The sequence below is a fragment of the Asterias amurensis genome, chromosome 1 (assembly GCF_032118995.1).
Source record: "Asterias amurensis chromosome 1, ASM3211899v1".
In the NCBI taxonomy this organism is placed as follows: domain Eukaryota; kingdom Metazoa; phylum Echinodermata; class Asteroidea; order Forcipulatida; family Asteriidae; genus Asterias; species Asterias amurensis.
Genome location: NC_092648.1, coordinates 33,660,046 through 33,683,680, shown reverse-complemented (window position 1 = coordinate 33,683,680; position 23,635 = coordinate 33,660,046). Strand labels below are relative to the sequence as shown.

General features: G+C 38.9%; 2 protein-coding genes across 2 annotated transcripts; one reads left to right on the top strand and one right to left on the bottom strand.

The window, feature by feature from the left end:
- Nucleotides 1-113: 113 nt before the first annotated feature.
- LOC139937603 (tubulin--tyrosine ligase-like) lies at nucleotides 114-12,100 on the bottom strand. The gene is made up of 8 exons (XM_071932824.1): nucleotides 11,546-12,100; nucleotides 10,047-10,373; nucleotides 9,028-9,160; nucleotides 8,619-8,751; nucleotides 7,467-7,534; nucleotides 5,898-5,991; nucleotides 3,916-4,034; nucleotides 114-2,687 (listed from the first exon to the last, which is right to left on the bottom strand). Exons 1-8 carry the CDS (start codon nucleotides 11,760-11,762, stop codon nucleotides 2,561-2,563), a joined length of 1,218 nt encoding a protein of 405 aa, XP_071788925.1. The 5' UTR covers nucleotides 11,763-12,100; the 3' UTR covers nucleotides 114-2,560.
- A 6,593-nt stretch (nucleotides 12,101-18,693) lies between these two features.
- On the top strand, nucleotides 18,694-22,961 carry LOC139937580 (mRNA decay activator protein ZFP36L1-like). The gene is made up of 2 exons (XM_071932792.1): nucleotides 18,694-19,139; nucleotides 19,421-22,961. The coding sequence occupies exons 1-2, from the start codon at nucleotides 19,065-19,067 to the stop codon at nucleotides 20,552-20,554; spliced, it is 1,209 nt and encodes a 402-aa protein (XP_071788893.1). The 5' UTR covers nucleotides 18,694-19,064; the 3' UTR covers nucleotides 20,555-22,961.
- Nucleotides 22,962-23,635: the final 674 nt, after the last annotated feature.

Here is a 23,635-nt window from a genome sequence, read left to right as displayed (position 1 = left end):
AATTTCAATTATTTCTTTATGTGTTATTTACAAGAGTTAAGCAATGCAGTTTGTATCAAAATCACAAGGGGTAAGACTTGTAGTTTTCATTAAAATCACAAGGGGTAAACCTGGCAATTTTCATCAAAATCACAAGGGTTAAGACTTGCAGTTTTCATCAATATCACAAGGGGTAAGCCTTGCAGTTTTCATTAAAATCACAAGGGGTAAACATTGCAGTTTGTATCAAAATCACAAGGGGTAAGACTTGCAGTTTTCATCAAAATCACAAGGGGTAAGCCTTGCAGTTTTCATTAAAATCACAAGGGGTAAGCTTTGCAGTTTGTATCAAAATCACAAGGGGTAAGACTTGTAGTTTTCATCAAAATCACAAGGGGTAAACCTTGCAGTTTTCATCAAAATCACAAGGGGTAAGCCTTGCAGTTTTCATGAAAATCACAAGGGGTAAGCCTTGCAGTTTGTATCAAAATCACAAGGGGTAAACCTTGCAGTTTTCATCAATATCACAAGGGGTAAGCCTTGCAGTTTTCATTAAAATCACAAGGGGTAAACCTTGCAGTTTTTATCAAAATCACAAGGGGTAAGCCTGGCAATTTTCATTAAAAACACAAGGGGTAAGCCTTGCAGTTTTCATTAAAATCACAAGAGGTAAGACTTGCAGTTTGTATCAAAATCACAAGGGGTAAGACTTGCAGTTTTCATTAAAATCACAAGGGGTAAACCTTGCAGTTTTCATCAAAATCACAAGGGGTAAGCCTTGCAATTTTCATTAAAAACACAAGGGGTAAGCCTTGCAGTTTTCATCAAAATCACAAGGGGTAAGCCTTGCAGTTTTAATGAAAATCACAAGAGGTAAGACTTGCAGTTTGTATCAAAATCACACGGGGTAAGACTTGCAGTTTTCATTAAAATCACAAGGGGTAAACCTTGCAGTTTGCATCAAAATCACAAGGGGTAAGCCTTGCAGTTTTCATTAAAAACACAAGGGGTAAGCCTTGCAGTTTGTATCAAAATCACAAGGCGTTGTAGTGTTTATCAAAATGACAAGAGTTATGCCTTGCAGTATGCAACAACATCACAAGTTTGCATCAAAATCACCAGGGGTAGTTAACGGAAAATCAGGAAAATATAAAATAAACACATTTCAAACATGTACCATCTGTTCAGCAAAGTTTATTTATGTCACAAAACACACAAAAAAACAACCTGACAAATCATAATGAATTGAGTGAAATGCAGTTCAGTTTGACTATTGATGGTTTTACATATTAGGGCACTAGTGTCATGGCTTGGATTTGAACCTACACTCTGCTGCTGACAACACCACAGCTTGGGTCCAATGAACTAGACCCACTCAGCCATGACGCGCCTAAGATCATATCATTATTAACAATATGTAAAAATATAAACCTTTCATATATCCAGAAATCATTCCTGAATAGTTAGTATCCATTTGAATAAAAATAGTTCTACACGAAAATGAATTGTTCCGTTCACCTTGAACAGTCAAGGTAAAGAAGGCATTCCAATCAAAACTGTTGAGTCAAGGTGCACATCTTTGGTAAATTGCGTTTAAATACTTCAGAATTTTTCTAATTACACTTAAGCTCAGCATCCAAAGGCAGAACTAGGGTTAAGGCACAAGGGGTGCACCATTTTTTTCTAGGGGGGCACTCCTGGCCAATTTAATTTGTTTTATAGATGGCCCTTTTTAGCAATCTTGTTGTGCCATTTATTATCTTTTGTAAGAAAATCTGACGTGAAAGTAAAAACATACATTGTTTGTGTGAAAAGAGAATTTTTGTTAAACATCAAAGTTACCACACAAAAACTAAAATTTAACACATTTGTATGTAAGACGGTTTAAATTTTAAATTTTGGGCTAGGGCACTGATATAAATGGGATAGGGGGCACCATGTGCCCAGCCCCCCCCCCACCTACCTAAGTGACTGGAAGCATCTTGGCCTTTAGTGAACAATCACCTTTTCAATAAAATATAACCTTCAACGCTTTTGATTCATACGATGCCCCAAAAGCCTATATTGCACATTGTACCTTTACACAAAAATGTTGGTAAAACTCACAACAAAACTGACCCAAGCCTTCCAACGCTTGGAGGAATTTGCTCTCTGTTTTCCTTGCTGTAAGAAAGACACCTTAAATTGACCATCATCACATCAAGGCCAAGGAAAGGAGGCTTCCGGATCCATGCTCGTCTATTTCGTGTTCCTGCAAGCATGAAAACATCCTCCAAGCTCTACAGTGTACCTTCCTACACAAGAAGGACCTCTGATCATTGATGTGCCCAGCTCACCTGTAACAGTCCAATCTATCACTGCGAGACGCTGTTATGTTACTGACATCAAAGTCTTTCAAGTGTAGAAGTCTCCCACAGTTTTGAACAATCTTGAGATGAATTGCCAGACAATGGAAAAGAGGCTTCTGCCTGTAAGTATGGAAACATCTTACAGACCTGTAAGGAGGACCCTTGATCATTGCTCTCTTCAGCTCACCTCTAACAGTCCAATTTACCACCTCATGACACTGTTACTACAAACATCAAAGTCTCTCAAATGTAGGAATCTCCCTCGGTCTTGAGCAATCTTGAGATGAATCACCAGGTGGTGGAAACACTGGGTCTATAGCAAGAGTGAGGATACCATCCACAAGCTGTGACAATAAACGCCTGGAAAAATGGAATTCAACAACAGTATTTATTTTCACGATCGAGTCGTGGGCAAATATTTGGGTTTCTTGAGGAGAAAATAGAAATAGCTGTTGCAAACTGCTTATCAACAACCAAAATAGTACAAAAGCAAAAAATAGTAAATGGCCTGACGTTTCGACCCAAGCAGAGTCTTTCTCGAAGGCTAAAAAATACTTTAAGATGTAATTAGCTTGCATCTGCTGAATAAAGAACCAACTGCTAATTACAGGATTCAACTCAGTGGTCTAATGATTAAGAGATCTGCTAGAGAACGTGGGAGTCGTGGGTTTAAATCCCACACAAGAAGTGTGCATGTGGATTCTATTAAGCTGAGTGCTTATCACACAAACTATAATACCTCATTGTTGAAATATATTTTACTGTACTTCAGTGACGTAATTTAAGTTCGTTGAAAACCGCAGGACAACCAGAGTTTACTGGCCCGAGGCTAACATCACTGGCCCTGGGCCTGTTGCAGGGCTCAAATTACACACTGCCAGAGAACCACAGGCCCAGGTTAAGTGATATTAGCATAGTAAACCCAATAGAAACAAAGTCTGGCTTTGGGTGGGTCTGATGAGTACCTTTTAATTCTATTGAGAAACGAAGTATACTTAAAGACACTAGAAACTATTGGTAATTGTCATAGACCAGTTTTCTCAGTTGGTGTACATGTATCTCAACATATGCATTAAATAACAAACCTGTGAACAATTGAGCTCAATTGGTCGTTGAAGTTGCGAGATAAAAATGAAAGAAAAAACGCCCTTGTCACACTAGGTTGTATGCTTTCAGATGCTTGATTTCGAGACGTCAAGTTCTAATTCTGAGGTCTCAAAATTAAGTTTGTGGAAAGGTACTTTTCTCAAGTATTCAGAGGGAGCCGTTTCTACAATGTTTTTTACCATCAACCTGTAGCTATTAAGGTTTTATGCTAATAATTATTTTGAGTAATTACCAATAGTGTCCACTGCCTTTAAATAATATAAAAGACAGACAAGATCAATCTTCTCTTAAATTTCTTAGTATTTTTTTCATATGAAAACAGTTGATTGCACACTGATTACTTTGTCGGCAAGTTTTTTTTCTCATTTTGAATACGATCTTGTAAAACAAATTCTGGTCAAATATTTAGAAATTTGAATTTTCCACTAAGCTTTGAACACTGTACAGTGTAGCGAGTGTTAATTTCAAGTCCTATACTTACGATGCACAGGCCGGTGCTCTGTTCACCTCCAGCAGCCAAACTTTGAAATCTCTGCTAAGCATGAAGTCAAAACCAAACAACTGGAAACTATCATACTCAAGTCCATCTGTGATAATCTCCTGTAAAATAAATAGTACAAAGAATCCGATGTCAGGTGCGGGACTCATGAACCAGGCAAGTACACAGAAGAACCGCACCAGCATGTTGAAGACTGACTACTCAAAAAGTTGTAATTGACAATGGGACAATTTCTTTATAAATCTGATAATATCAAAATAACCTGAGCAACTATTATAAGTACAATTTTAATTTCTATACAATTTTCTAGAATTAACATTGAAACAAAACTAAAACTCCCATTCCCCAACGAGCCAAACTTTCGTGGTACCATTACATAAATTTAATGACAACACAGCCGTCAGTTGAGCAAACTTAAGTTAAGTTATACTCACTTATATTAAGTTCTATAATTAATTTTTTCCTTGCATTGTTTGTACATGCACATGTACAATTGGTATGGAAATTAACCTGAACCTGAACCTGAAACTTAATTGTTTTAAAGGTCAAGTCTTATTCTCCGGTTTTCTTTGAGTTGTTAAAGTTATTTTACTTTCATGTGTTTCATTGATGAATATTAACTTTCCAACAATAACGTACAATTTTTATAACCAAAAACTCTGTTCAACAAAAAAAACTTGAAGAAACGGAATTGCACACATATGTGATGTATCAAACTCAATAAGGTTGGGACCATCTTGGTCCTGAAAATTTAAAATATGCGCAATACTTGCTCAGTCTTCTTTTGACTCCTAGGGTGCGTTCAGACACGGTTCTAAAGTTGGTTTAACTCATGGTTCAACTCGATCGGGTTCAACTCAGTGTGTCTGAACGGATCTAAAGTTAGTCCGAATTGAGTTCAACCCACAAAAGATAAACCGTCCAGGGAGGGGGTTTATCTTTAGACCGCTTCGAGTTTATCTTTTAACACTGTGTGTGGACAGAATAAAAAAGACCAAATCCGGTTTAACTCACAACAGGCGACCCATTGACCTCCGTAATCATTATGTAAACACACGGTGACCATTGAATAGGCCAATAAACAGGATGTTAGAGTAAAAGTTAAACCGGTTCGGGTCTAACTTAGTACGCTTTCTGAACATACCCCAATTGACCCAATTCACCTAACCCCATCCTCAGAATAATCTTGGATGCGCCATTTTGGTGGTCAACGTCACTGTGCGTTATTCAGTGAAGTGCAAATTTTAGCCGACGCAGCGTTTAAAAAGGTGCCACATGTGACATCTGTGCAAGGGGTCAATTTGCTCGAGTGCCTTGAATTATTGGGTTAGTTGCTTTATCCTTACTAGATCGGGTGCAGAAGCGCATTGTTAACCTGGTTGGAGAAGAGCTAGGATCTACGCTACAACCCCTTTCTCACCGAAGGTCTGTAGCCAGCCTCTCTCTGTTTTACAGATATTTCTATGGTAAATGTTACACCAGTCTATCCAACCTTGTTCCTCCTGTCAGGGTGTTTGAGCGCGAGACCAGGCTTTCTGCTTGTTCTCATCCTTATACTGTGGCAGTGCCGAGATGTAGAACAAAGAGCTACTCAAGTAGCCTTTTCCATCGTACTGCATCTCTTTGGAACTCCTTGACCGGTGCATGTTTCCCTTCATCCTATGATCTGCCATCTTTTCACAGGAATATCAATTTCTACCTTCAGCTCCACTGAGTTTCTGCATTTCTATGTTTTCTGCCTTGTAGCCCTTTACCTTGAGTGGCTTTTAGCCTTGCTTTGGGGGAACTTGCATTTTTTTTTTTTTTTTTTTAACCTTGCATTTGCTACCATCACAGAGGTCAAACAATGGAAACACAGCTTGCTCTGCACAGCTTGCTGCCAATGGTAGGTCTGCACTGACTACAGTGAGGGCGCTATTTGGGGGATGTGACACCATAATGCAAAGGGTTTATTGTCCTCTTACCTCTTTAATAGCTGTTAAACATTCCCGGATTATTCTATGGATCTGTGGCAGTATGGACTCCTCCATACAGATGTCATGTGTTTCTTGCAAAAATCTGCAAAAAAATTAAATCCAGAAATAAATTTAACCGATAGCACAGTGACGAAGAGCTGCAAACATTTGCATCTTGCAATCAGGGAATTTCTTTTCAAAACTATCAGGGAGATATTTAGAATTACATCCAATATAATAATAGATGGGGAAAAGTTTCCTTAATAAGGGAGATTATCAAATTTTTTTTATCAGATCATGAGAAGATTGGTTTACTTTTAGGGAACTCTGGAGAATCAGTTAGTAGGAGAGTTGGCAGCTATGTTACAGATGTTTATTAAAGACACTGGACACTATTGGTAATTGTCAAAGACCATTTTCTCACTTGGTGTATCTCAAAATATACATCAAATAACAAACCTGTGAAAATTTGAGCTAAATCGGTCATCGAAGTTGCAAGATAATAATGAAAGAAAAAACACCCTTGTCACACGAAGTTGTGTGCTTTCTGATGCTTGATTTCGAGACCTCAAATTCTAAATCTGAGGTCTCGAAATCAAGTTCGAGGAAAATTACTTCTTTCTCGAAAACTACATTACTTCAGAGGGGGCCGTTTCTCACAATATTTTACACTATCAACCTCTCCCCATTACTCGTTACCAAGTAAGGTTTTATGCTAATAATTAATTTGAGTAATTACCAATAGTGTCCACTGCCTTTAATAAAAGAGAAGAACATCTGTGACTGGTTTCCTACAAAAGTTTGCAGTGCAAAAGTTACTAGATGTAATTTGCATTGGAAAAAAATAAATACTATTTGGGTACTTACAACGGTGTGTGAAATAAATCCACAGGCGTATTACTTGTATGGGATTCGAACTCGTGACCTTTGCCATCCTAGAGCAGATGTCTTACCAACTAGACCACCATGCCTGGATACAAAAGGCAGCTTGAATACTACAAAACAAATTTAGGATTCAAATAGACCGATCCAGTAGGCTCCGCCCACGACGCACGTGTGAGCAAGAACACGTGGGGCTCTCCAATGCCTTTCTGCACAACTCTGCCACGGGCGCCAAGCATACGTGCACGCATGTCGGACCTTATTTATCGGACCTTCGTTGCGTTGTGATTGGTCAATACGCAATGGGGCGAAGCTTAATGGATCGGTCTATTGCCTCTAGCTACTGGGCAAATTCAGTGGTCTGGTTGATAAGATATATGCTCTAAAAAAAGCATAAGGTTGTGGGTTCAAATCCCACCTGAGTAATATATCCCTGTGGGTTTTTTTCACCAGACTCAGAAAAGTACTGAGTATACGGTGCTTTACACACCAAATTGTAGAAACCGTTTTTCTGCTCTATGAAATGTGACCCTATTGAAGAACAGTATTGGCTGATGGGTGAATGCAGAACATGCCATATAAGATCAATCAAGTAGAGAAAAGATCTTCACAGCCTCATGCTCGAAGGAAAAAAAGATACTCTAGCAAACAAAGTAAAATAGTGAACATTCAAACAACTTTAAGTTTGGCTCTTACCTGTTGAACTCAGCGAAAAACATTTCATTTCCTTCCTCATATTTGCCATAATTCTGAGACTGAGCTTCCTGAAGAGGAGATAAAAAAAAATGTATCAATGTATGCGATCAATATGCAAATAAGGTGTATTAGGTCTTATATTGATCATGTACCCAAAGACTGAACTTCCCACAGGCCTGATTTGTACACAGCTCAATAAAAGAAGACTCTTAATTGAAATATCATTGAGATTGCTCTGTTTGATTTTTAGCAACTTTTGATTTGAAGAAAGGGGTCATAACATCTGGTTCAGCTGTTATTTTATGAATTGATGTGGAAATAATGATACAAAATGTAAACGTTCCTATATGACCTGGGGCCAATATTAAAATGAGCTAAGATTGATCTTAATTGCAAATCAACCGTAGTTGCTTAGTAAAGTGTGATGTCACAATACAAATCACTAACACTATGGTGATACTGATAATTTGTCTTACGGTGGATTTTATTGCTTTGTGAAATCGAGCCCATTGTAGTATCTTGCCTGCCAGAAAGTTCTTGGAATGTACAAAGTCGGTCTACTAATCTTTAAACAAAGTTCAATATAGGCCAAGTTCGCGCAAGAACTATCGTTGACTATAGTTTGGTTTTGTTAACGCGAACTCTCTCTAGTCAACGACAGTTAGATTATGCAAGTTGACTATTTGGAACCAGACTACAGGGCATGGTTGCATCACTGGTTACCAACAGCCGTTTTCACAGCACAGTGCAGAGAGTGGACCAGTTATCAGGAAATGATAACGTACATGAGCCACCGGTCACGCTGACATGACATGACTAGAGTCATTCGCACTTTGACTTCTGTGCGTACGACCACAATAAGGCTTTGGCTCTGGCTGCGACCGGATTGCTGAAGAGTCCTATCCTCCAACATTGTCACTGAAGCCAACAGCCACAGCTGTTGTGTAGACGAGCAGTTAGGCACTTTAGTAAGTTTGACACTGAGACAAGCAGTAATCTTTTATGTGAGAGAGTGAAGATCTGTCTCTGTACCATTGACTAGAGAACTCGGAGTTAAAGTATGTAAACCAAACATGGTCACTAGAGGGCGCTATTCTAGTCAATAATAGCTGTAGCTGCAGTCGCTTGATTTAGATACGGCTTTACTTTTACCTGAATGCAATGGTTGGTCAGATGACTAGTGGTGTTTGTGAGATCATCGGCAGCATACGGCTCTGACGATGTCCTTAGAACACCCTCTTTCATCAAGAAAATGTTGTACTCATGATCCAATAACACCCAACACCTAAAAGTGAATAACATTTACATACAGACATAACTAGACTACAAACGGGACAATACAAACGAGACTGCTTGTTTTAATGTTTTCTCAAAAAGTAAAGCGTTTCATGGGATAATATTTCACCATTACCTTCTGTAAACCCTGTAAATTATTTGTAAATCTGTGAACATTTTTTTTTTTTTCTGTACCGAAAGTGTCCAATGGCTTTAAATAAAAATCGGTGTTAGGGTAAAAACCAAATGATGAATTGAATATAATGTAGACTTGGTGTACACTCACCTTATATCAAACTTCCTACTATCTGTAAGCAGTAATGGATCCTCAATGTATTTCTGTATAACGTGGGACTGCCTCTGGTTGTCAACAAACTCAATCAGTTCCTCTGGACTTGATGCTATCAAAATCCCCTCTCCTGTCAAATCAGATATCAATGCGCTTCATCAAACAATTTACTTTAATTATCATTTTGAACAAAAAAAAAAACCAGTAATGTCTGACAGTCTGAGACTCCAACTCCAGTTATTTTTTAAACAAATCAAGTCACAAAATCATTTTAAAAAAAATCAGATTTATCTGTTCTGCTGTCATGAGTTTTTGAATAAGTTTTTGTATATTTTGTAACAGCATTACCTGTCAGAATTAATTCAAAGATATGTGGAGGATGCAATAAAGTGGAAGTGTCGTGGCCGAGCGGTTAAGAGCACGGAACTCAAGCTCTGCTGTATCTGTTCAGCAGTGTATGTATTTAAGTCCCAGTCGTGACACTTGTGTCCTTCAGCAAGACACTTAAAGGCAATGGTAATTACTCAAAATAATTATCATCATCAAACCTTTCTTGACTACGAGTAATGGGGAGAGGTTGATTGTATAAAACATTGTGAGAAACGGCTCCCTCTGAAGTAATGTAGTTTTTGAGAAAGGAGTAATTTTCCACGAATTTGATTTCGAGACCTCAGATCTAGAATTTGAGGTCTCAAAGTCAAGCATCCGAAAGAGCACAATTTTGTGTGACAAGGGTGATTTTTTCTTTCATTATTATCTCGCAACTTCGACGACCAATTGAGCTCAAATTTTCACAGGTTTGTTGTTTTATGCATATGTTGAGATACACCAAGTGAGAAGACAGGTCTTTGACATTTACCAATAGTGTCCATTGTCTTTAACCACTGCTTCGTCCTTCGGATGGGACGTAAAGCTATAGGTCCTGTGTTCGCCTGGTGTTTCTGCAGTGCGACTATCTTCAATTATGAAGCCTGCACTAGAAAAGAAGCAGAAGAAAAAGTTGAAAAAAAAACTACCTTTAGCTCCTGCTGATGACTTTGCAATCCAGACACTTCCTTCTCCCGATGCTTTCATCCTACCCCATACCTTAAGGTACTCATCCCTATCATCAGTGCGTTGCTTGGTCTGTCGTAGTTTCTGAAGCCAATCACGAGATGTCTTAGCCTCATCACCATCTCCATTACTCGAACGTGGAAGAATCACAAAAGAGACCGGCAGCCAGTCAATGGAATCATAATTGATTGCTGATGACGTCTTAAGGGCTGTAACAAGATGAGTTTTCCGGCAGATCTTCTGAGATCCTCTGTAGTAATTCACCAACTGTTTCAGACCTGGCTCATGACCTGATTAAAGAGAAGAGTCAGAGGAAAAGAGTTATCTCAAGTGTTGATGGGTATGATTAATGTACAAATCTGTTTCTTATATCACAACAGTACAGCGCCCCACCCAGTTAATACATTTAAATTACATTTAACTACTAACAAATGCTTCTCGCAATTTATGATATAAAGCAGATTTTCAAAATTCAAAACAGCCAACAAAATGCACCCTATCCGCTAGAAACTATTAACTGTAATGCTCCGGCAAGCCCTCGGAAGGGGGGTACTGTATCACAACTAGTAAAGTTATAAGTTGTGGAGGTGTCGTGGCTGAGTGGTTAAGAGCACCGCCACCAAACTCAAGCTCTGACCTCTTCAAGGGAGTAGTTGTGACACTTGTGTCCTTAAGCAAGACACTTAACCACTGCTTCATCCTTTGGATGGGACGTTAAGCTGTAGGTCCCGTGTGTTGTTATAACAACTATCAATGCAGGTAAAAGACCCCAGTAGGGCCTACACACTTATTGCAACTTAGAGAAGGGGTTCGCCCCCGTGTGTCTGGCAGTGCAATTTTCTTCAATTATGAAGGCTGCACTAAAAAAGGAAGAAGTACACATCCCCGATAAGCATAACAACATTATGTTAAGTAGTTGCGATAACGTAACCCTCCTTGGCTGCGCCGCCGGGAGGAGGGTTACATTATCGCAGCTATATAATGTTAAGTGCATTTATGAACGACAATGGCCTACTTTATCATGCCACATAAAGGCTTAGCCACATCTAGAAGTTAGAACTACTAATTATGTCTATGGCTGGGGTTTGTTCCATTATCGCTGTTCATGCAGACAATAGCTAAACAAACATACATAGAAAAGTTCTAGTAAAACTAGTAATATTAATAAATGAACATGGACTGGCATGACTGGAGGCCAAACGCCAGCAAAAAGGGCACCTTCAATGGATAACTTTCCGTATGGCGCCACCACTTTTTCACTCATTTTTCTAAAAAGGGATATTTCATTGAGGTAAATTAGATACTACATTATTTCATATCGAATGAAAAACTGGTAGCGCCATACGGAAAGTTTTCCCATTTAATTTCCAAGAAACCATTATTATTGTGTTTTTGTCATAATAAACTTTGGTTAGCCTCTTACTTAAACATCACACATGATTTATTCCTCGTGAATACACACCAAGCTTTCCAAATGGCAGTTTGTTACGCTCCCCTAAGACGAGGTTTACACGCAATGTTTCAGCTCCGAGATAGGCGAGGTCGTCACCGTTATTGCCGGCCGTGCATCGGCCTGTTCTCACGGCGGTACGTTCCCTCCAGTGCCGCTTGGTGCGCAACACTTCGGCAACAGCAGCGTATACGCTGCTTTCTGTATCTCTCACACCAAATGTGTACATCTTTCTGAGCCCTTCCTACTTTACTTCTTCAGATCGAAACCAATGGAAGGAGGGGCTCCCTAACTGAAATCTGCCCGTGGTTTACTTCTTCTATCTAGCTTCGTTCATGTCTGATGTCTCACAAAATGTAAACACAACAAAAATTCAATATGGACGCCAAACTACGTCATTATAAAAGACCCCTTCTGATTGGTTCAACGATAGAAGGAAGATAATTAGGGATATCACTTGTTGTCGTCTTCTTCTTCTTCTTCTTCTTCTTCTTCTTCTTCTTCATTCTTCATCAATAAGTACAGACCACCAATGGCGTATTACCCCAGTGAGGTCCCAGAAACAGGCTCGTGTTGTAGGTATAGTTGTGGATCTACCTCCTTACCATTACCACGCCCACACTGCTAAAACAGTTGGATTTCAGAACTTGTCCACTGAACAAGAAGAGCGCCCTCAACCATCCATGCATAATGCAGGCATCTATGAACGGGTCCAATTAATTGACAATTACACGGAATAAGCAAAATGATTTGCAACAAAAATGATGTTGTGCTCACATGATTTTTTTTTTTTTTTTTTTTTTTAGCAAGGCCTGCATATGTTTTCCAATACCACTTCTCTAACAATGAAAGGTTTATAATTAATAGCCTGTTGCTGTCACCATGTGCAATCTACGAGACTGTTGGAATTGACAACTCCTTTTGACCATAGGTAGAGAACCCCGAATGCTGACGATACATCTAATGGCCGGAAAACCTTCCAACATAAACTGAAAAAGACACTGGACACTTTTGGTAATTTTATATTTCTTGTTGTGGTTTCTTCTTCAGTGAGATAGAAACTGAAACTATATATCTAATATGAACTCTCACGGAGGAACAATACACTCTAAATAGCTCTAAAACAAAGTGTTAAAGGCAGTGGACACTATTAGTAATTACTCAAAATAATTATTAGCATAAAAGCTAGGTTGATAGTTTAATACATTGTGACAAAAGGCTCCCTCTGACGTAACGTAGTTTTCGAGAAAGAAGTAATTTCCCACGAATTTGATTTCGAGGCCTCAACATTAGATTTTGACGGGGAATCAAGCATCTAAAAGCACACAACTTCGTGAGACAATTTTATTTTCTTCTCCATGTTTAAATTATCTCAAAACTTCGACGACCAACTGATGAGTTCAAATTTTCACAGGTTTGTTCTTGTATGCATATGTTGAGATACACCAAGTGAGAAGGCTGGTCTTTGAAAATTAACTTTGTGGTGGAATATTAATTTCAATTTAAATAGTTTTTATTTTCTTCATAATAGTCTGAAGTATTGGCATTGTAGTGCTGCATGCACAGGCTGTATAATTTGAATTATGCCTAAACTGGCATAAACTCAAGTTCATTAGCCTTCCTAAAAAACTTTTTTAGATTTACAAAACACATTATATTTCTTGTTGTGGTTTCTTCTTCAGTGAGACAGAAACTGAAACTATATATCTATATATCTACTACAATGCCAATACTTCAGACTATTATGAAGAAAATATGAACTATTTAAATTGAAATTAATATTCCACCACAAAGTTAAAAATACTCGTTGCATGGATTATACGTATTCTGAAAAATAACCAAAAAGCCAATGGGCATTTTACTCTAGCACCAGCCGGATTTGAAGATCAATTTTTGTATTCAATATCGAAATCTCATTAACATCGAATGGTGACTCATTAACATTTGGCGCTTTAGTAATTATGCAACCTTTCTTCGGGTGAAATTACGCGTGAAGAACAAAGAGGCGGAAGAAAAAGAGCGGGAATGAGAGAGATTGGCTGATGAAACTACCGCTTCCAAAAGCAGTCAATGAATTAAGAGCTCTCTTGTTTTCCCCACAACTAAACCCGTATTGATGCATGCACTCCGTTGACGGGCAACAATAGTGCCTGATTTATGCCGGCAGGTTTTCGAGATGAATGTAAAGTCCCGTCGAGTACACTTCTCGGACTGTGCTATTGTGAAGGAGTGATGGCATGTGCAGCGCCCGGAGCCCGCCACGTGCAAGCACCGCGCTATCGCACCCTGCCTTCTGCTCTGTCGCCCGTGCGGGTGTAGCCCTAATTATAGTCAGATTAAACCAAAAGTCTGCGTTTCTAAATACCCGTTGTTCTCCTTATCATAGCAAAACGGCGGGAAAAATAGCATTGTACTCAGAAAGTAAATAATCCTACACTGGAGGAGCAGTATACAATGGTGCCGTATACTTAGGAAACACACGAATCGCGGTGATTAGGCTAGCTGTAGGTCTGTAATTTTCGCGCCATTTCTGTTAATACGGGTCGGGTGCAGAGAGCAAGTAATCTATCTTGACAGCTGCCGCAACTGTGTTGTAATGTTACTCAATCTGCTTCCAAATGAGTTCAGTAAAGATTAGGACTTTATAAGGATTAAAAGCAGGCTTTTGACAATACGTGCTTCTTGTAAATCGCCATCAACACCTTGGCGACTGGGAGAACACAGAGCCCCATAACAGGGGTTGTCCGTCTTCCTTTAAAGACACTGGACACTATTGGTAATTGTCAAAGACCATTTTCTCACTGTATCTCAAAATATGCATAAATAATAAACCTGTGAAAATTTTTGCTCAATCGGTCATCGAAGTTGCGAGATAATAATGAAAGAAAAAAAACACCCTGGTTACACGAAGTTGTGTGCTTTCAGATGCTTGATTTCGAGACCTCAAATTCTAAACGGGAGGTCTCGAAATCAAATTCGTGGAAAATTACTTCTTTCTCGAAAACTATGGCACTTCAGAGGGAGCCGTTTCTCACAATGTTTTATACCATCAACCTCTTCCCATTACTTGTTACCATGTAAGGTTTTATGCTAATAATTATTTTTGAGTAATTACCAATAGTGCCCACTGCCTTTAAATGCAGTGGACACTATTGGTAATTGTCAAAGACTAGCCTTCACAGTTGGTGTATCTCAACATATGCATAAAATAACAAACCTGTGAAAATTTTATCTCAATCGATCGTCGAAGTTGCGAGATAATACTGAAGAAAAAACACCCTTGTCACACGAAGTTGTGTGCGTTTAGATGGTTGATTTCGAGACCTCAAGTTCTAAATTTGAGGTCTCGAAATCAGATTCGTGGAAAATTACTTCTTTCTCGAAAACTATGGCACTTCAGAGGGAGCCGTTTCTCACAATGTTTTATACCATCAACCTCTCCCCATTACTCGTCACCAATAAAGGTTTTATGCTAATAATTATTGTGAGTAATTACCAATAGTGTCCACTGCCGTTAACTGTGAAATCTCAAAGGGATGTTGAGCTAGCCTTTGGCCTACACCATCGTCGTCAATTCCTTTGTTTCATCTTCGTCCCTGCACATTACCAAGAGGGACAATAAGTAAATAAACAAATCCAAATGGTGCAGGGGAGATTGCTACTTTGTTCTATAGCAAATTGCTTTCGAGGAATGTGTGGAGAACTTTAACTTAATGATTTTTTTTTTTTTTTTTTTGCTTTTTTTTTTTTTTGGGGGGGGGGGGGGGGGGTTCACAGAGTGAGGCCAGTATGCTATACTGACACATGTATAGACCCCCTCCCTACCGACCAAGTGACACCACACCACACCACACCACAGCGCCAAGGAACACCCCTCCGTTTCATGAAGAATGACAACAACTTAGAGTTCTTTCTGTCATTTTAGAGAAGCGCTCAATTCGGATTTTGCCCCAAATCTGAAAGCGTCCCTTTGGCGACTTCTCGACCTTTTTTAAAAGGTTACAGTTGGGTTGTTGGCCTAGGCTTATGGTATGATGGTTTAGTTATTTAAAATAAAATGTTAACACTGGCATTAGGAACGGGCTTCCATGATTGACTGCAATATGCCAGTAGTTACATTTTGCTGGTGTTGACTATTTTGATCGCATGGAAAAAACAATATTATTTATTTCTCCCGACGTCTATGTCAAATGAGCCATGATTTGATCCTCTAACTTGAGCTCCGCAATGACCCAATTGGAGAACAAAAATAAAGTGTTTAATTATTATCAAACATTTTAGCTTATAATATTATCATAATACATAAATGACTCCTAAAGCAATTAACACACGTCATGTCAAATGGCTTTACCTAATCACGTATACAAATACTTTTGTTTTAAAAACCCACTACTGCGAACATCCAATATAATGACTACTAACGAATGTATTATTTTCCTTCTCGTTGAATTTACCGTATGTACATGTGTATACGACACTATTTGTATCATTGTTATACCATAGAGCAAGGCATGGTTATATATATCCTGCTAAGCCAATAAGTTAGAAATAATAGACACGGATAAATATGAATGTTTCCTAACAAAAAATGTAAACACACCGACGGACATGCGACTCGTCGTATACAGCGTAGTATTTATTCATTATATCCTGCACGCGAGGTCAGAGCGCCACGCGTTTGTTTAGATTCAGTTATTAAATTAATAATAGTTTTATTAATATCCGGTGAAATGTTATACAATCTTTTTCTAATGTTTAACCAGGTTAAGAGAACTTGCCATCATGTAGGTCGTTTCCCGCCATAGAGCTACACCAAGCAACACACACGACACCACATGTCGCGTGTCACACACGTCAACACGAGATAGTGCTGGGATTTGGCGCGGTGCCAACAGGGAACCACCACGCGGCGTATCCTCTACACACACGTTTTGGTGGTGGTGCTAGTGTGTGATGCGGGTCGAGCGCTCTACATTCCAGGAATTAAAATTATACAATTTAATTTCTAGGTCTGATAAAAAAAAAAGGCTGCTAGGAGGAGCGCGGCAACTACTACTGCTTGTCTGTCTGCTGATTTTGAGTGAATCGATGCCCCTGATAAGTGCGATTTAGACTACGCGGCTGTTTTGAGTTTGTTTTCTTTTAGAGCTACACAATTAACTGTTTATAGGTAGGACAATTTCAGACCAAGTAGGCCTACCTGTGTTTTTTTTTGTTAAGGATAAGAATAAACGGACAAATTCTTTCCTGGCAATCACATCTACTTCGCAAATAATACCTTAAACAGGTTGTAGCTCCTGACGATTTTCTTCCATCACTTTGGCCATGTAGCACACGGGTAATTCTCAAACAATGTGTTACGCACGACCCCCAAAACGATATTATGGGAACATTCGTAAAAATGAGACTGCCTTTTCTTCGTGGAGATTGCCTGGAACTGGTTGCCTTTAAATTGCTTCGTGTGATATGCAATGGCCATTAGAAATAGAACAACGAGATTTTCAGAGTTTTAGCACCACACCGAGCGTGGAAATCCCATGTATAAACCATTTAAACGGGTCATCACTCTCCACCCTGTTTTCATTTACTTTGACACAGGCCCCTACTCTCACATTCAGGATTTCTTCTAGATTGATGATGTTTTGTATCGTTCTAGCTACTAGCTACTAGTGTCATTATTAATGTTTGATAGCGCCCTCATGCGTAGGCTACTCGTCAACCCTGCCAACCTTCGTCAAACGTGTTGTAGTGTTGTTGTGCCTTGCAACATGCTGTGGTGAATAATCCGGGTACGAAGCGCAAACAGTAATGTTAAATCACAAGTGCGCCCTCTTATAAGGTGTTTGCGGCATGAACAAACTGTTTGATGGGGCCCATACACGGTTAAATAATGTATTATGGGTCTTAATAAAAGCATTTCAAAATGAATAGTTCTTGTCATCCTATACATTTGGATATATATTCTTATAATATTTGGGCTTCTTCAATAAGTCTTCAGTGAAAAAAGCATTACGGTAAAAAAAAATGTGTTTATGCTGCTCGTTGTCAACCAGGACACGGTGAACGCTTTTGCTAGTACAATGAATTTATACAGGAATTTATAACTAGGAAAGTCCGGAATATTACACTGCTTGGGCCCGCATAAGTAATTTTAAAGTTTTACTCCAACCAATTAACAAATAATTAATATCGTTGTTCTTATAAAATGAAGCAGTATCTTTTATTTTTTAGACCAAACTTCTAGTTTCCAAAGAACGTATCTATCACACCAGAGATAATTTAATTACTAGATGCTCTATGCCCTAACACCATTTTGAAAACAGCGTAGTGGCTGCTAAGTTTTGTTTCCGGAGATTATAGTTTATAATATAGGAATATAGGATTTGAGGCATTGCATGGTGAGGAATCAATAGTTGTGTATGTTTCCGGTAAGTAAATTTCTCCAAGAACAATAAGATTGGATTCACAAGCACTGTTGGGTGATATTTTATACAGGCAAATTCTCAGAGGACGAGTTGGTGGGTTCGTTTAAATGCCAATATCAGCGATTCGTAATGATCAACCCCTAACCATAGGCAAAGAATACGCTCAAACAACATGTCATGTCTTTCTGCGCAACTTCACACTATGTCATCTTTTTAAAGTTTTAAAAACCCGATAATAGAATTCAAGCATTTTACTACCACCAACAAAATCGACTCAATTGCGACTGATTGAGAGAAAAAAAAAACACATGGAATTGATGCAACAGTTGCTGGACCCTGGGCTTATGTGGTTAGAAAGCTTGGGTACTGCCGTGTTCCGATCCCAGGGGGCGCCCCGGGTTACGAAGGTCGTGGACCCGCAGGTCGTATTTCATACATTTTGTTATCAACATGCCACCACACAACCCCCCTCTGGAAAAATGCTATTTTTAAGGACCAGTGAAAAATAGTGGAGAGGCTCCCCCCATACAAAAACCGAGTGTGTATGGTTTGTACACACACACCATGCCACCACACACACACTAACTTTGAGGGACGTTTATTGTTGTCGATGACGTATGTCATAGCATAAGTGGGACTACGATCGCTGATTGGTCTGTTTCCCACCATACACCACGGACCCGGACTCATGTGGGTTATAAAAGCTACATAGTAATACTTTTTCGCGCGAACTTGTGGGCCAGAGGTACATGTGACTGTGAGTCGGAAATACGCTTGTCTAGCGTGCAATCATAACCAAACTATCTACACACTCATGGTGTGCTACATACACAGTACACAAACCACTAGACTATCTAGTAACTAACTACTTAAATATCGTAACTGCTGTCCAGGATTGTTGAGTTCCTGCATTGCCTAAATTCAGTGTGTTCTGCAGATCTGCTTGATTGACATTTAAAAGCCACTCCTCCCATTGCTTGCCATTCAACAGACCTTCAGCAAACATTGCTTTTTAGCGCGGTACAGCCAGGCAGGCAAGGCAAATTTGATCACATTTTCCGACACGACGAGTCGAGAAAAGGAACATCATCGTACTCTGACTTAGGATGCGTGACAACATGTCGACAGCCCTGGTATCGGCATTCTATGAAGTTAGTGATGCTCTCTACAATAACTACAAGGTAAGATTGTCTAAATGTCTACGTTTAAAACTTGCTTGGGTTCGTTCATTAAATTCCACGCGCTATGCCATGTGTGTAGCCGGGTATAGGAATTCTACAACCTGTTGCTGTGGATGTATCGGTATGTGGGCCAATGCGATCAACAGATGAAGTGCATTGCAGGTTTAAATACACGCAATCCAATTTGATTTTGTGTATAATTTCTGCTGTATCTTGAGGGACTGAAGTCTTGTATATTTTGTGTGTGTGTACTCAAGAGTGTTTCTTCTTTTCTCCCACAGTTGCAGAACCCACCTCCAACAACGCAAAGGCATCTAAAACTTGAAAGCAGAGCAGTAGGAACCCCAATCAATGGGGTTCTTCGGAGGCATTCCACAAGTTCGGCAAACATCACCAACGGAAACATCGTGAATACACCAAACACCAATGTTAACGTCAACGATGTGGGGAAACTACGGGACCGCGCCATGAGCGAGAGCGACCGTAACCAGCGGACCCAAACAAGTCGCTATAAAACAGAACTTTGTCGCCCATTCGAGGAGAACGGCACGTGTAAGTATGGAGACAAGTGTCAATTCGCCCACGGAATGCACGAACTAAGAAATCTCTCACGTCACCCTAAATACAAATCAGAGCTCTGTCGCACATTCCACACAGTCGGATTCTGCCCGTACGGACCACGCTGTCATTTTATTCACAACCCAGAAGAGCGTAAGCTCGGGGTTGCTTTCGCAGCAGCCGAGCAGGCCAAACTAGCCCGCGAACGTAACGGAGACCACCACCATGTTGAGAGGCCCAAGCTATTGCACTTCCCAAGTGCTCCAGTGGGCTCGACATGCGGTGGCGACTTGACTCCACCATCAAGCGACAGTCCAACATCGATGACACCTCCACCTTCCATGTACGGCGACGACATGGCCCAACACATCAACATGCCCCTGAGTGTCAGCATGATGCAGAGCGTTTTCAACTTCACCCATGGACAGAGAAACCATCAAGAACAACCCGAGCTTCCCAATATGATGTCGCCGATCATGTCACCCACCATCAGCGGTGTCAACAGCCCATTCGGGCCCGGCCCGATGTCCCCCTTTAATCCCCTTCAGCAGCTGAGCCCGGAAATCGAGCAGCAATCACTACCCAGTTTCCCCCCACCCTCCGTGAGCCGTCAGGACAGTAGCGTTTTCTTCCCCGAATCCAACAATCTTAATGACTATTCACGGAACACTTTCCGCCCCCCATCTCCCCCAGACTCTCTCTCAGACCCAGAGTCCTCCGTCGATTCCATGGGACCGGCTTCCCCTACCCCTCAATCCAACATCCCAATCACCAACCCCAGCTCAAGTCCCTCGGCAAACTTACGGCTCGGCCGTCTTCCCATCTTCCGCGGGATGTCCCACGAAGAAAGATTCTAAACAAGCTTGCAAGGATATCCACCTTGATTAAAAAAATGGATGCCAATAACAGCTCACTTCTTATTCCTGACGACATGAGTTGAGATGTCTTCCCGTTTTTTGTATGGTCCTGATTCCATTGTAATCATTAAGGATTTGTATAAAATAATTTGATTGTATTTTATTATTAAAATATTTGAAATTGTTATCTGAATTAACATAACATTTGTTGATATTATCCATGCTCCAGGAGTTATACTATTTATGAAAAAACAAGCCCTTTTGTGGGTTGTTCCTATTTAATTTGTTTCTGCACTTAAACAGACTTAGCCTTTTATTATTAAACGGACCATGCAAGTCATTTATCATTTTTCTCTTACTAGATTATTTAATTGTTATTTCTTTGTATTGTCGAAATTTGTACTATTCAATGCCGAGCATAGTAATGTTCGCAGTAAGTTTTAAACCTGCTTAAGTGCACCCCTTTCTTAGTATTTAAGTTATCCTTCTTATTTATTTGAAAACATTATTATATGCATTTGGTGAATTTATAATGCCCATATTTATCAGGTTTTACGATGATTAGATATAATATTATATATTATTATTATTGTGATGTGACGCTTGTGTTTTAAATTATATAAACTGTTCTCAAATGTTGTTGTCTTTGACGCCGTTAGATGAGTACTCAAGTCGCGTTCAGTATTTTTTACCTTTTTATTGTTTCCCGAAGATTTCAGAATAGAAATCTTAACTTTGGGTTTTTATTCTGTCGAAAGAGATTTGAATTTTTCTTTTTTTCCGGATTGTCTTTTTGGATACGTGAGATGTGTATGAAAAAAACCATTCCGCGGTTTATATTACCACAAGGTTACATATTTTAACTTTGTTAATTACTTTTTTTTTAACTCGAAAGCTTTTTACATAAATGTGATTGATCATGTGTCTGGGAACTCTATCTGAGAGAATGAATCAGTTTTTGTAAATATTTCACTCTCTGGTAGATTTCTAAAACACACTTTCGTTGAACATTTAACTGTAATGCAAACCTTATTCATACCCACTTTGTGCATAAAGAGAAAAGAAAGAAAAACAACTTTTACAATTGTAAAAACAAATTGTGCCATTATAGGGTTAATGCAACTCGTGCAACATGACGGTATATATCATCGACGCAAAGGTTTCAGCTTGTGATTGTACTAAAATTATTAACAATTTATAACTTAAACAACCTTGTAGCCAGAGTAATTTAAAAAAGAATTGCATTATGTTTTGATGAAATTTAGTTTGACAAGTTAATTTATTTGACATAGGTAAATTCTACCAACCCTTTACGAACTTTTCACACGTAATTCTTATAATGGTCCCCACGTGTTAATTTCTTTCTGATTTCTTTCCACTGGTGATGAAACGATAAGACTTGAGTTGCAATATTATGTGGAACTATATAAGGACGAAATTAAACAAATCCCAAGAAAAACAAACGGGTCTTCCGTCGAAATTTTAAACCAAGAAATTTGAAAGATTTGCATTGCATTCATTAAGATGGTGCCAGAAGTTTTGTTTCTGTTGATATATGTTGAGATTTTAATACACAATGTTTAAGCAAACACGTTTCAGTTTTGTGTTCAGTGCTTCCAAAGCGAAACATTCCATTTGTCAGTTTTACAGTTCTCTCTATTAAAAAAACCCGAACCAACCACGATTGCTCTTATAAACTTCCATTCCGATTTTATCGTGTTGTTGTATTTAACTTTGATTTTAAGAAAAGACAAAACACCAAGCTATGCAAATATGACTTACATTATTCCTATAATACACTGCCGCTTGGCGAGGGCCTTGCAATAACGTGTTAATGTTATTATTGTACTTAGTTATAAATTATTTAAGACGAATTTTTAAGTTGACAGTTTTTCATGTCGATATTTTTTGAAGTGTGTCTCGGCTAATAAATAACACAAAAAGTGCCTTTTTTAGAGTTTGAATTTGAAAAGCCCAATGTTGCCTTTATCTTGACACACTTTTTTCTGACGTGGCTTTATCTCTGTATTTAAAAAGGTTTTATTGCAAAAAAACAACTACAGGATCCGAAGTGCCTGCTAATTAAAAAAACATTGAACAGAAAAACTGTTTTATCCAGTGCAACATAGTTTCTTAAGACTACGAGTAGTTGATATTTTTAAGATAGTCAGCCTTTTTCAGAAGTTCTTAACGCAAATTTTAGCTTTATAAATCTTTGAATATTCCCCACATTTTTGCGCATGGGCAATATTTGCTCATGCGCAGAGGATGGATTTTTTCGACTGTTAAAATGAAATTCAGTCGTTGGTTTGTATTGTAATGTATGTATCTGTGTGTTTAAAGCATATTGTGTTGAATATGAGATATTAATGTTAAATTAAAAATGCGCAAAATATTTGAGAAATGATATACTGTGTGTCTTTTCAATTTATTTGTATGTGCTTTATTTGTTACACGAGGCGGGTATATAGTAGCTTGTTGGTGATTATAATCTATACCGCCCTTTAAAATTTAAACTATTGTGTAATTCCGTCTTCATATTCCTGCTTCCTCAACGGAATTCGATTCGTGGAATACAATAGACGAAAATCGATTTGAAATCGATAGTTTGCGTCCATACTATAGTCAAGCAGTCAATTGGTCATGGATTATAAGGGTAGACGTACATTGTTGTGCATTGGTGGGGTTTTTTTTTGCTCCAAATACTTTTTCTCCACTGAGGCCAGACCATGACTTATCGTGCATAACATATTGGCATTGGGAAAGCATTAAAGTAAAACTATCCTGGGGCACTGGTGTATTTTTTGTCGCTCTAAATACTTTTTCCTCCACACTGTGGCCAGACAATGACGTAAAGTTGACACTAGAGTTTTGTCGTGCATAAACATTGGGTACAATATTGGGTTCCATTAAAGGGAATGCATTAAAGTAAAGCTATAACTGGGCAGTGTCTATAATAAGCCCATACAACACAGATTCCATGCTACAATATGTATTACAAAATTCCAGTGAAATAACTATGGCTTTAATAAAAGATTAAAATTAATCATCAGAAACCCAACAGAATAAAAACCACTTATC

Coding starts and splice junctions, on each gene's coding strand:
- LOC139937603 (XM_071932824.1), bottom strand. CDS start 11,762: ATGTACACATTTGGTGTGAGAGATACAGAAAGCAGCGTATACGCTGCT. Junction 5,992..7,466: donor TTTTTCGCTGAGTTCAACAG/GTAAGAGCCAAA, acceptor ATTTTTTTGCAG/ATTTTTGCAAGAAACACATG. Junction 4,035..5,897: donor GTTTAACAGCTATTAAAGAG/GTAAGAGGACAA, acceptor TTTATTTTACAG/GAGATTATCACAGATGGACT.
- LOC139937580 (XM_071932792.1), top strand. CDS start 19,065: ATGCGTGACAACATGTCGACAGCCCTGGTATCGGCATTCTATGAAGTT. Junction 19,140..19,420: donor CTCTCTACAATAACTACAAG/GTAAGATTGTCT, acceptor TTTCTCCCACAG/TTGCAGAACCCACCTCCAAC.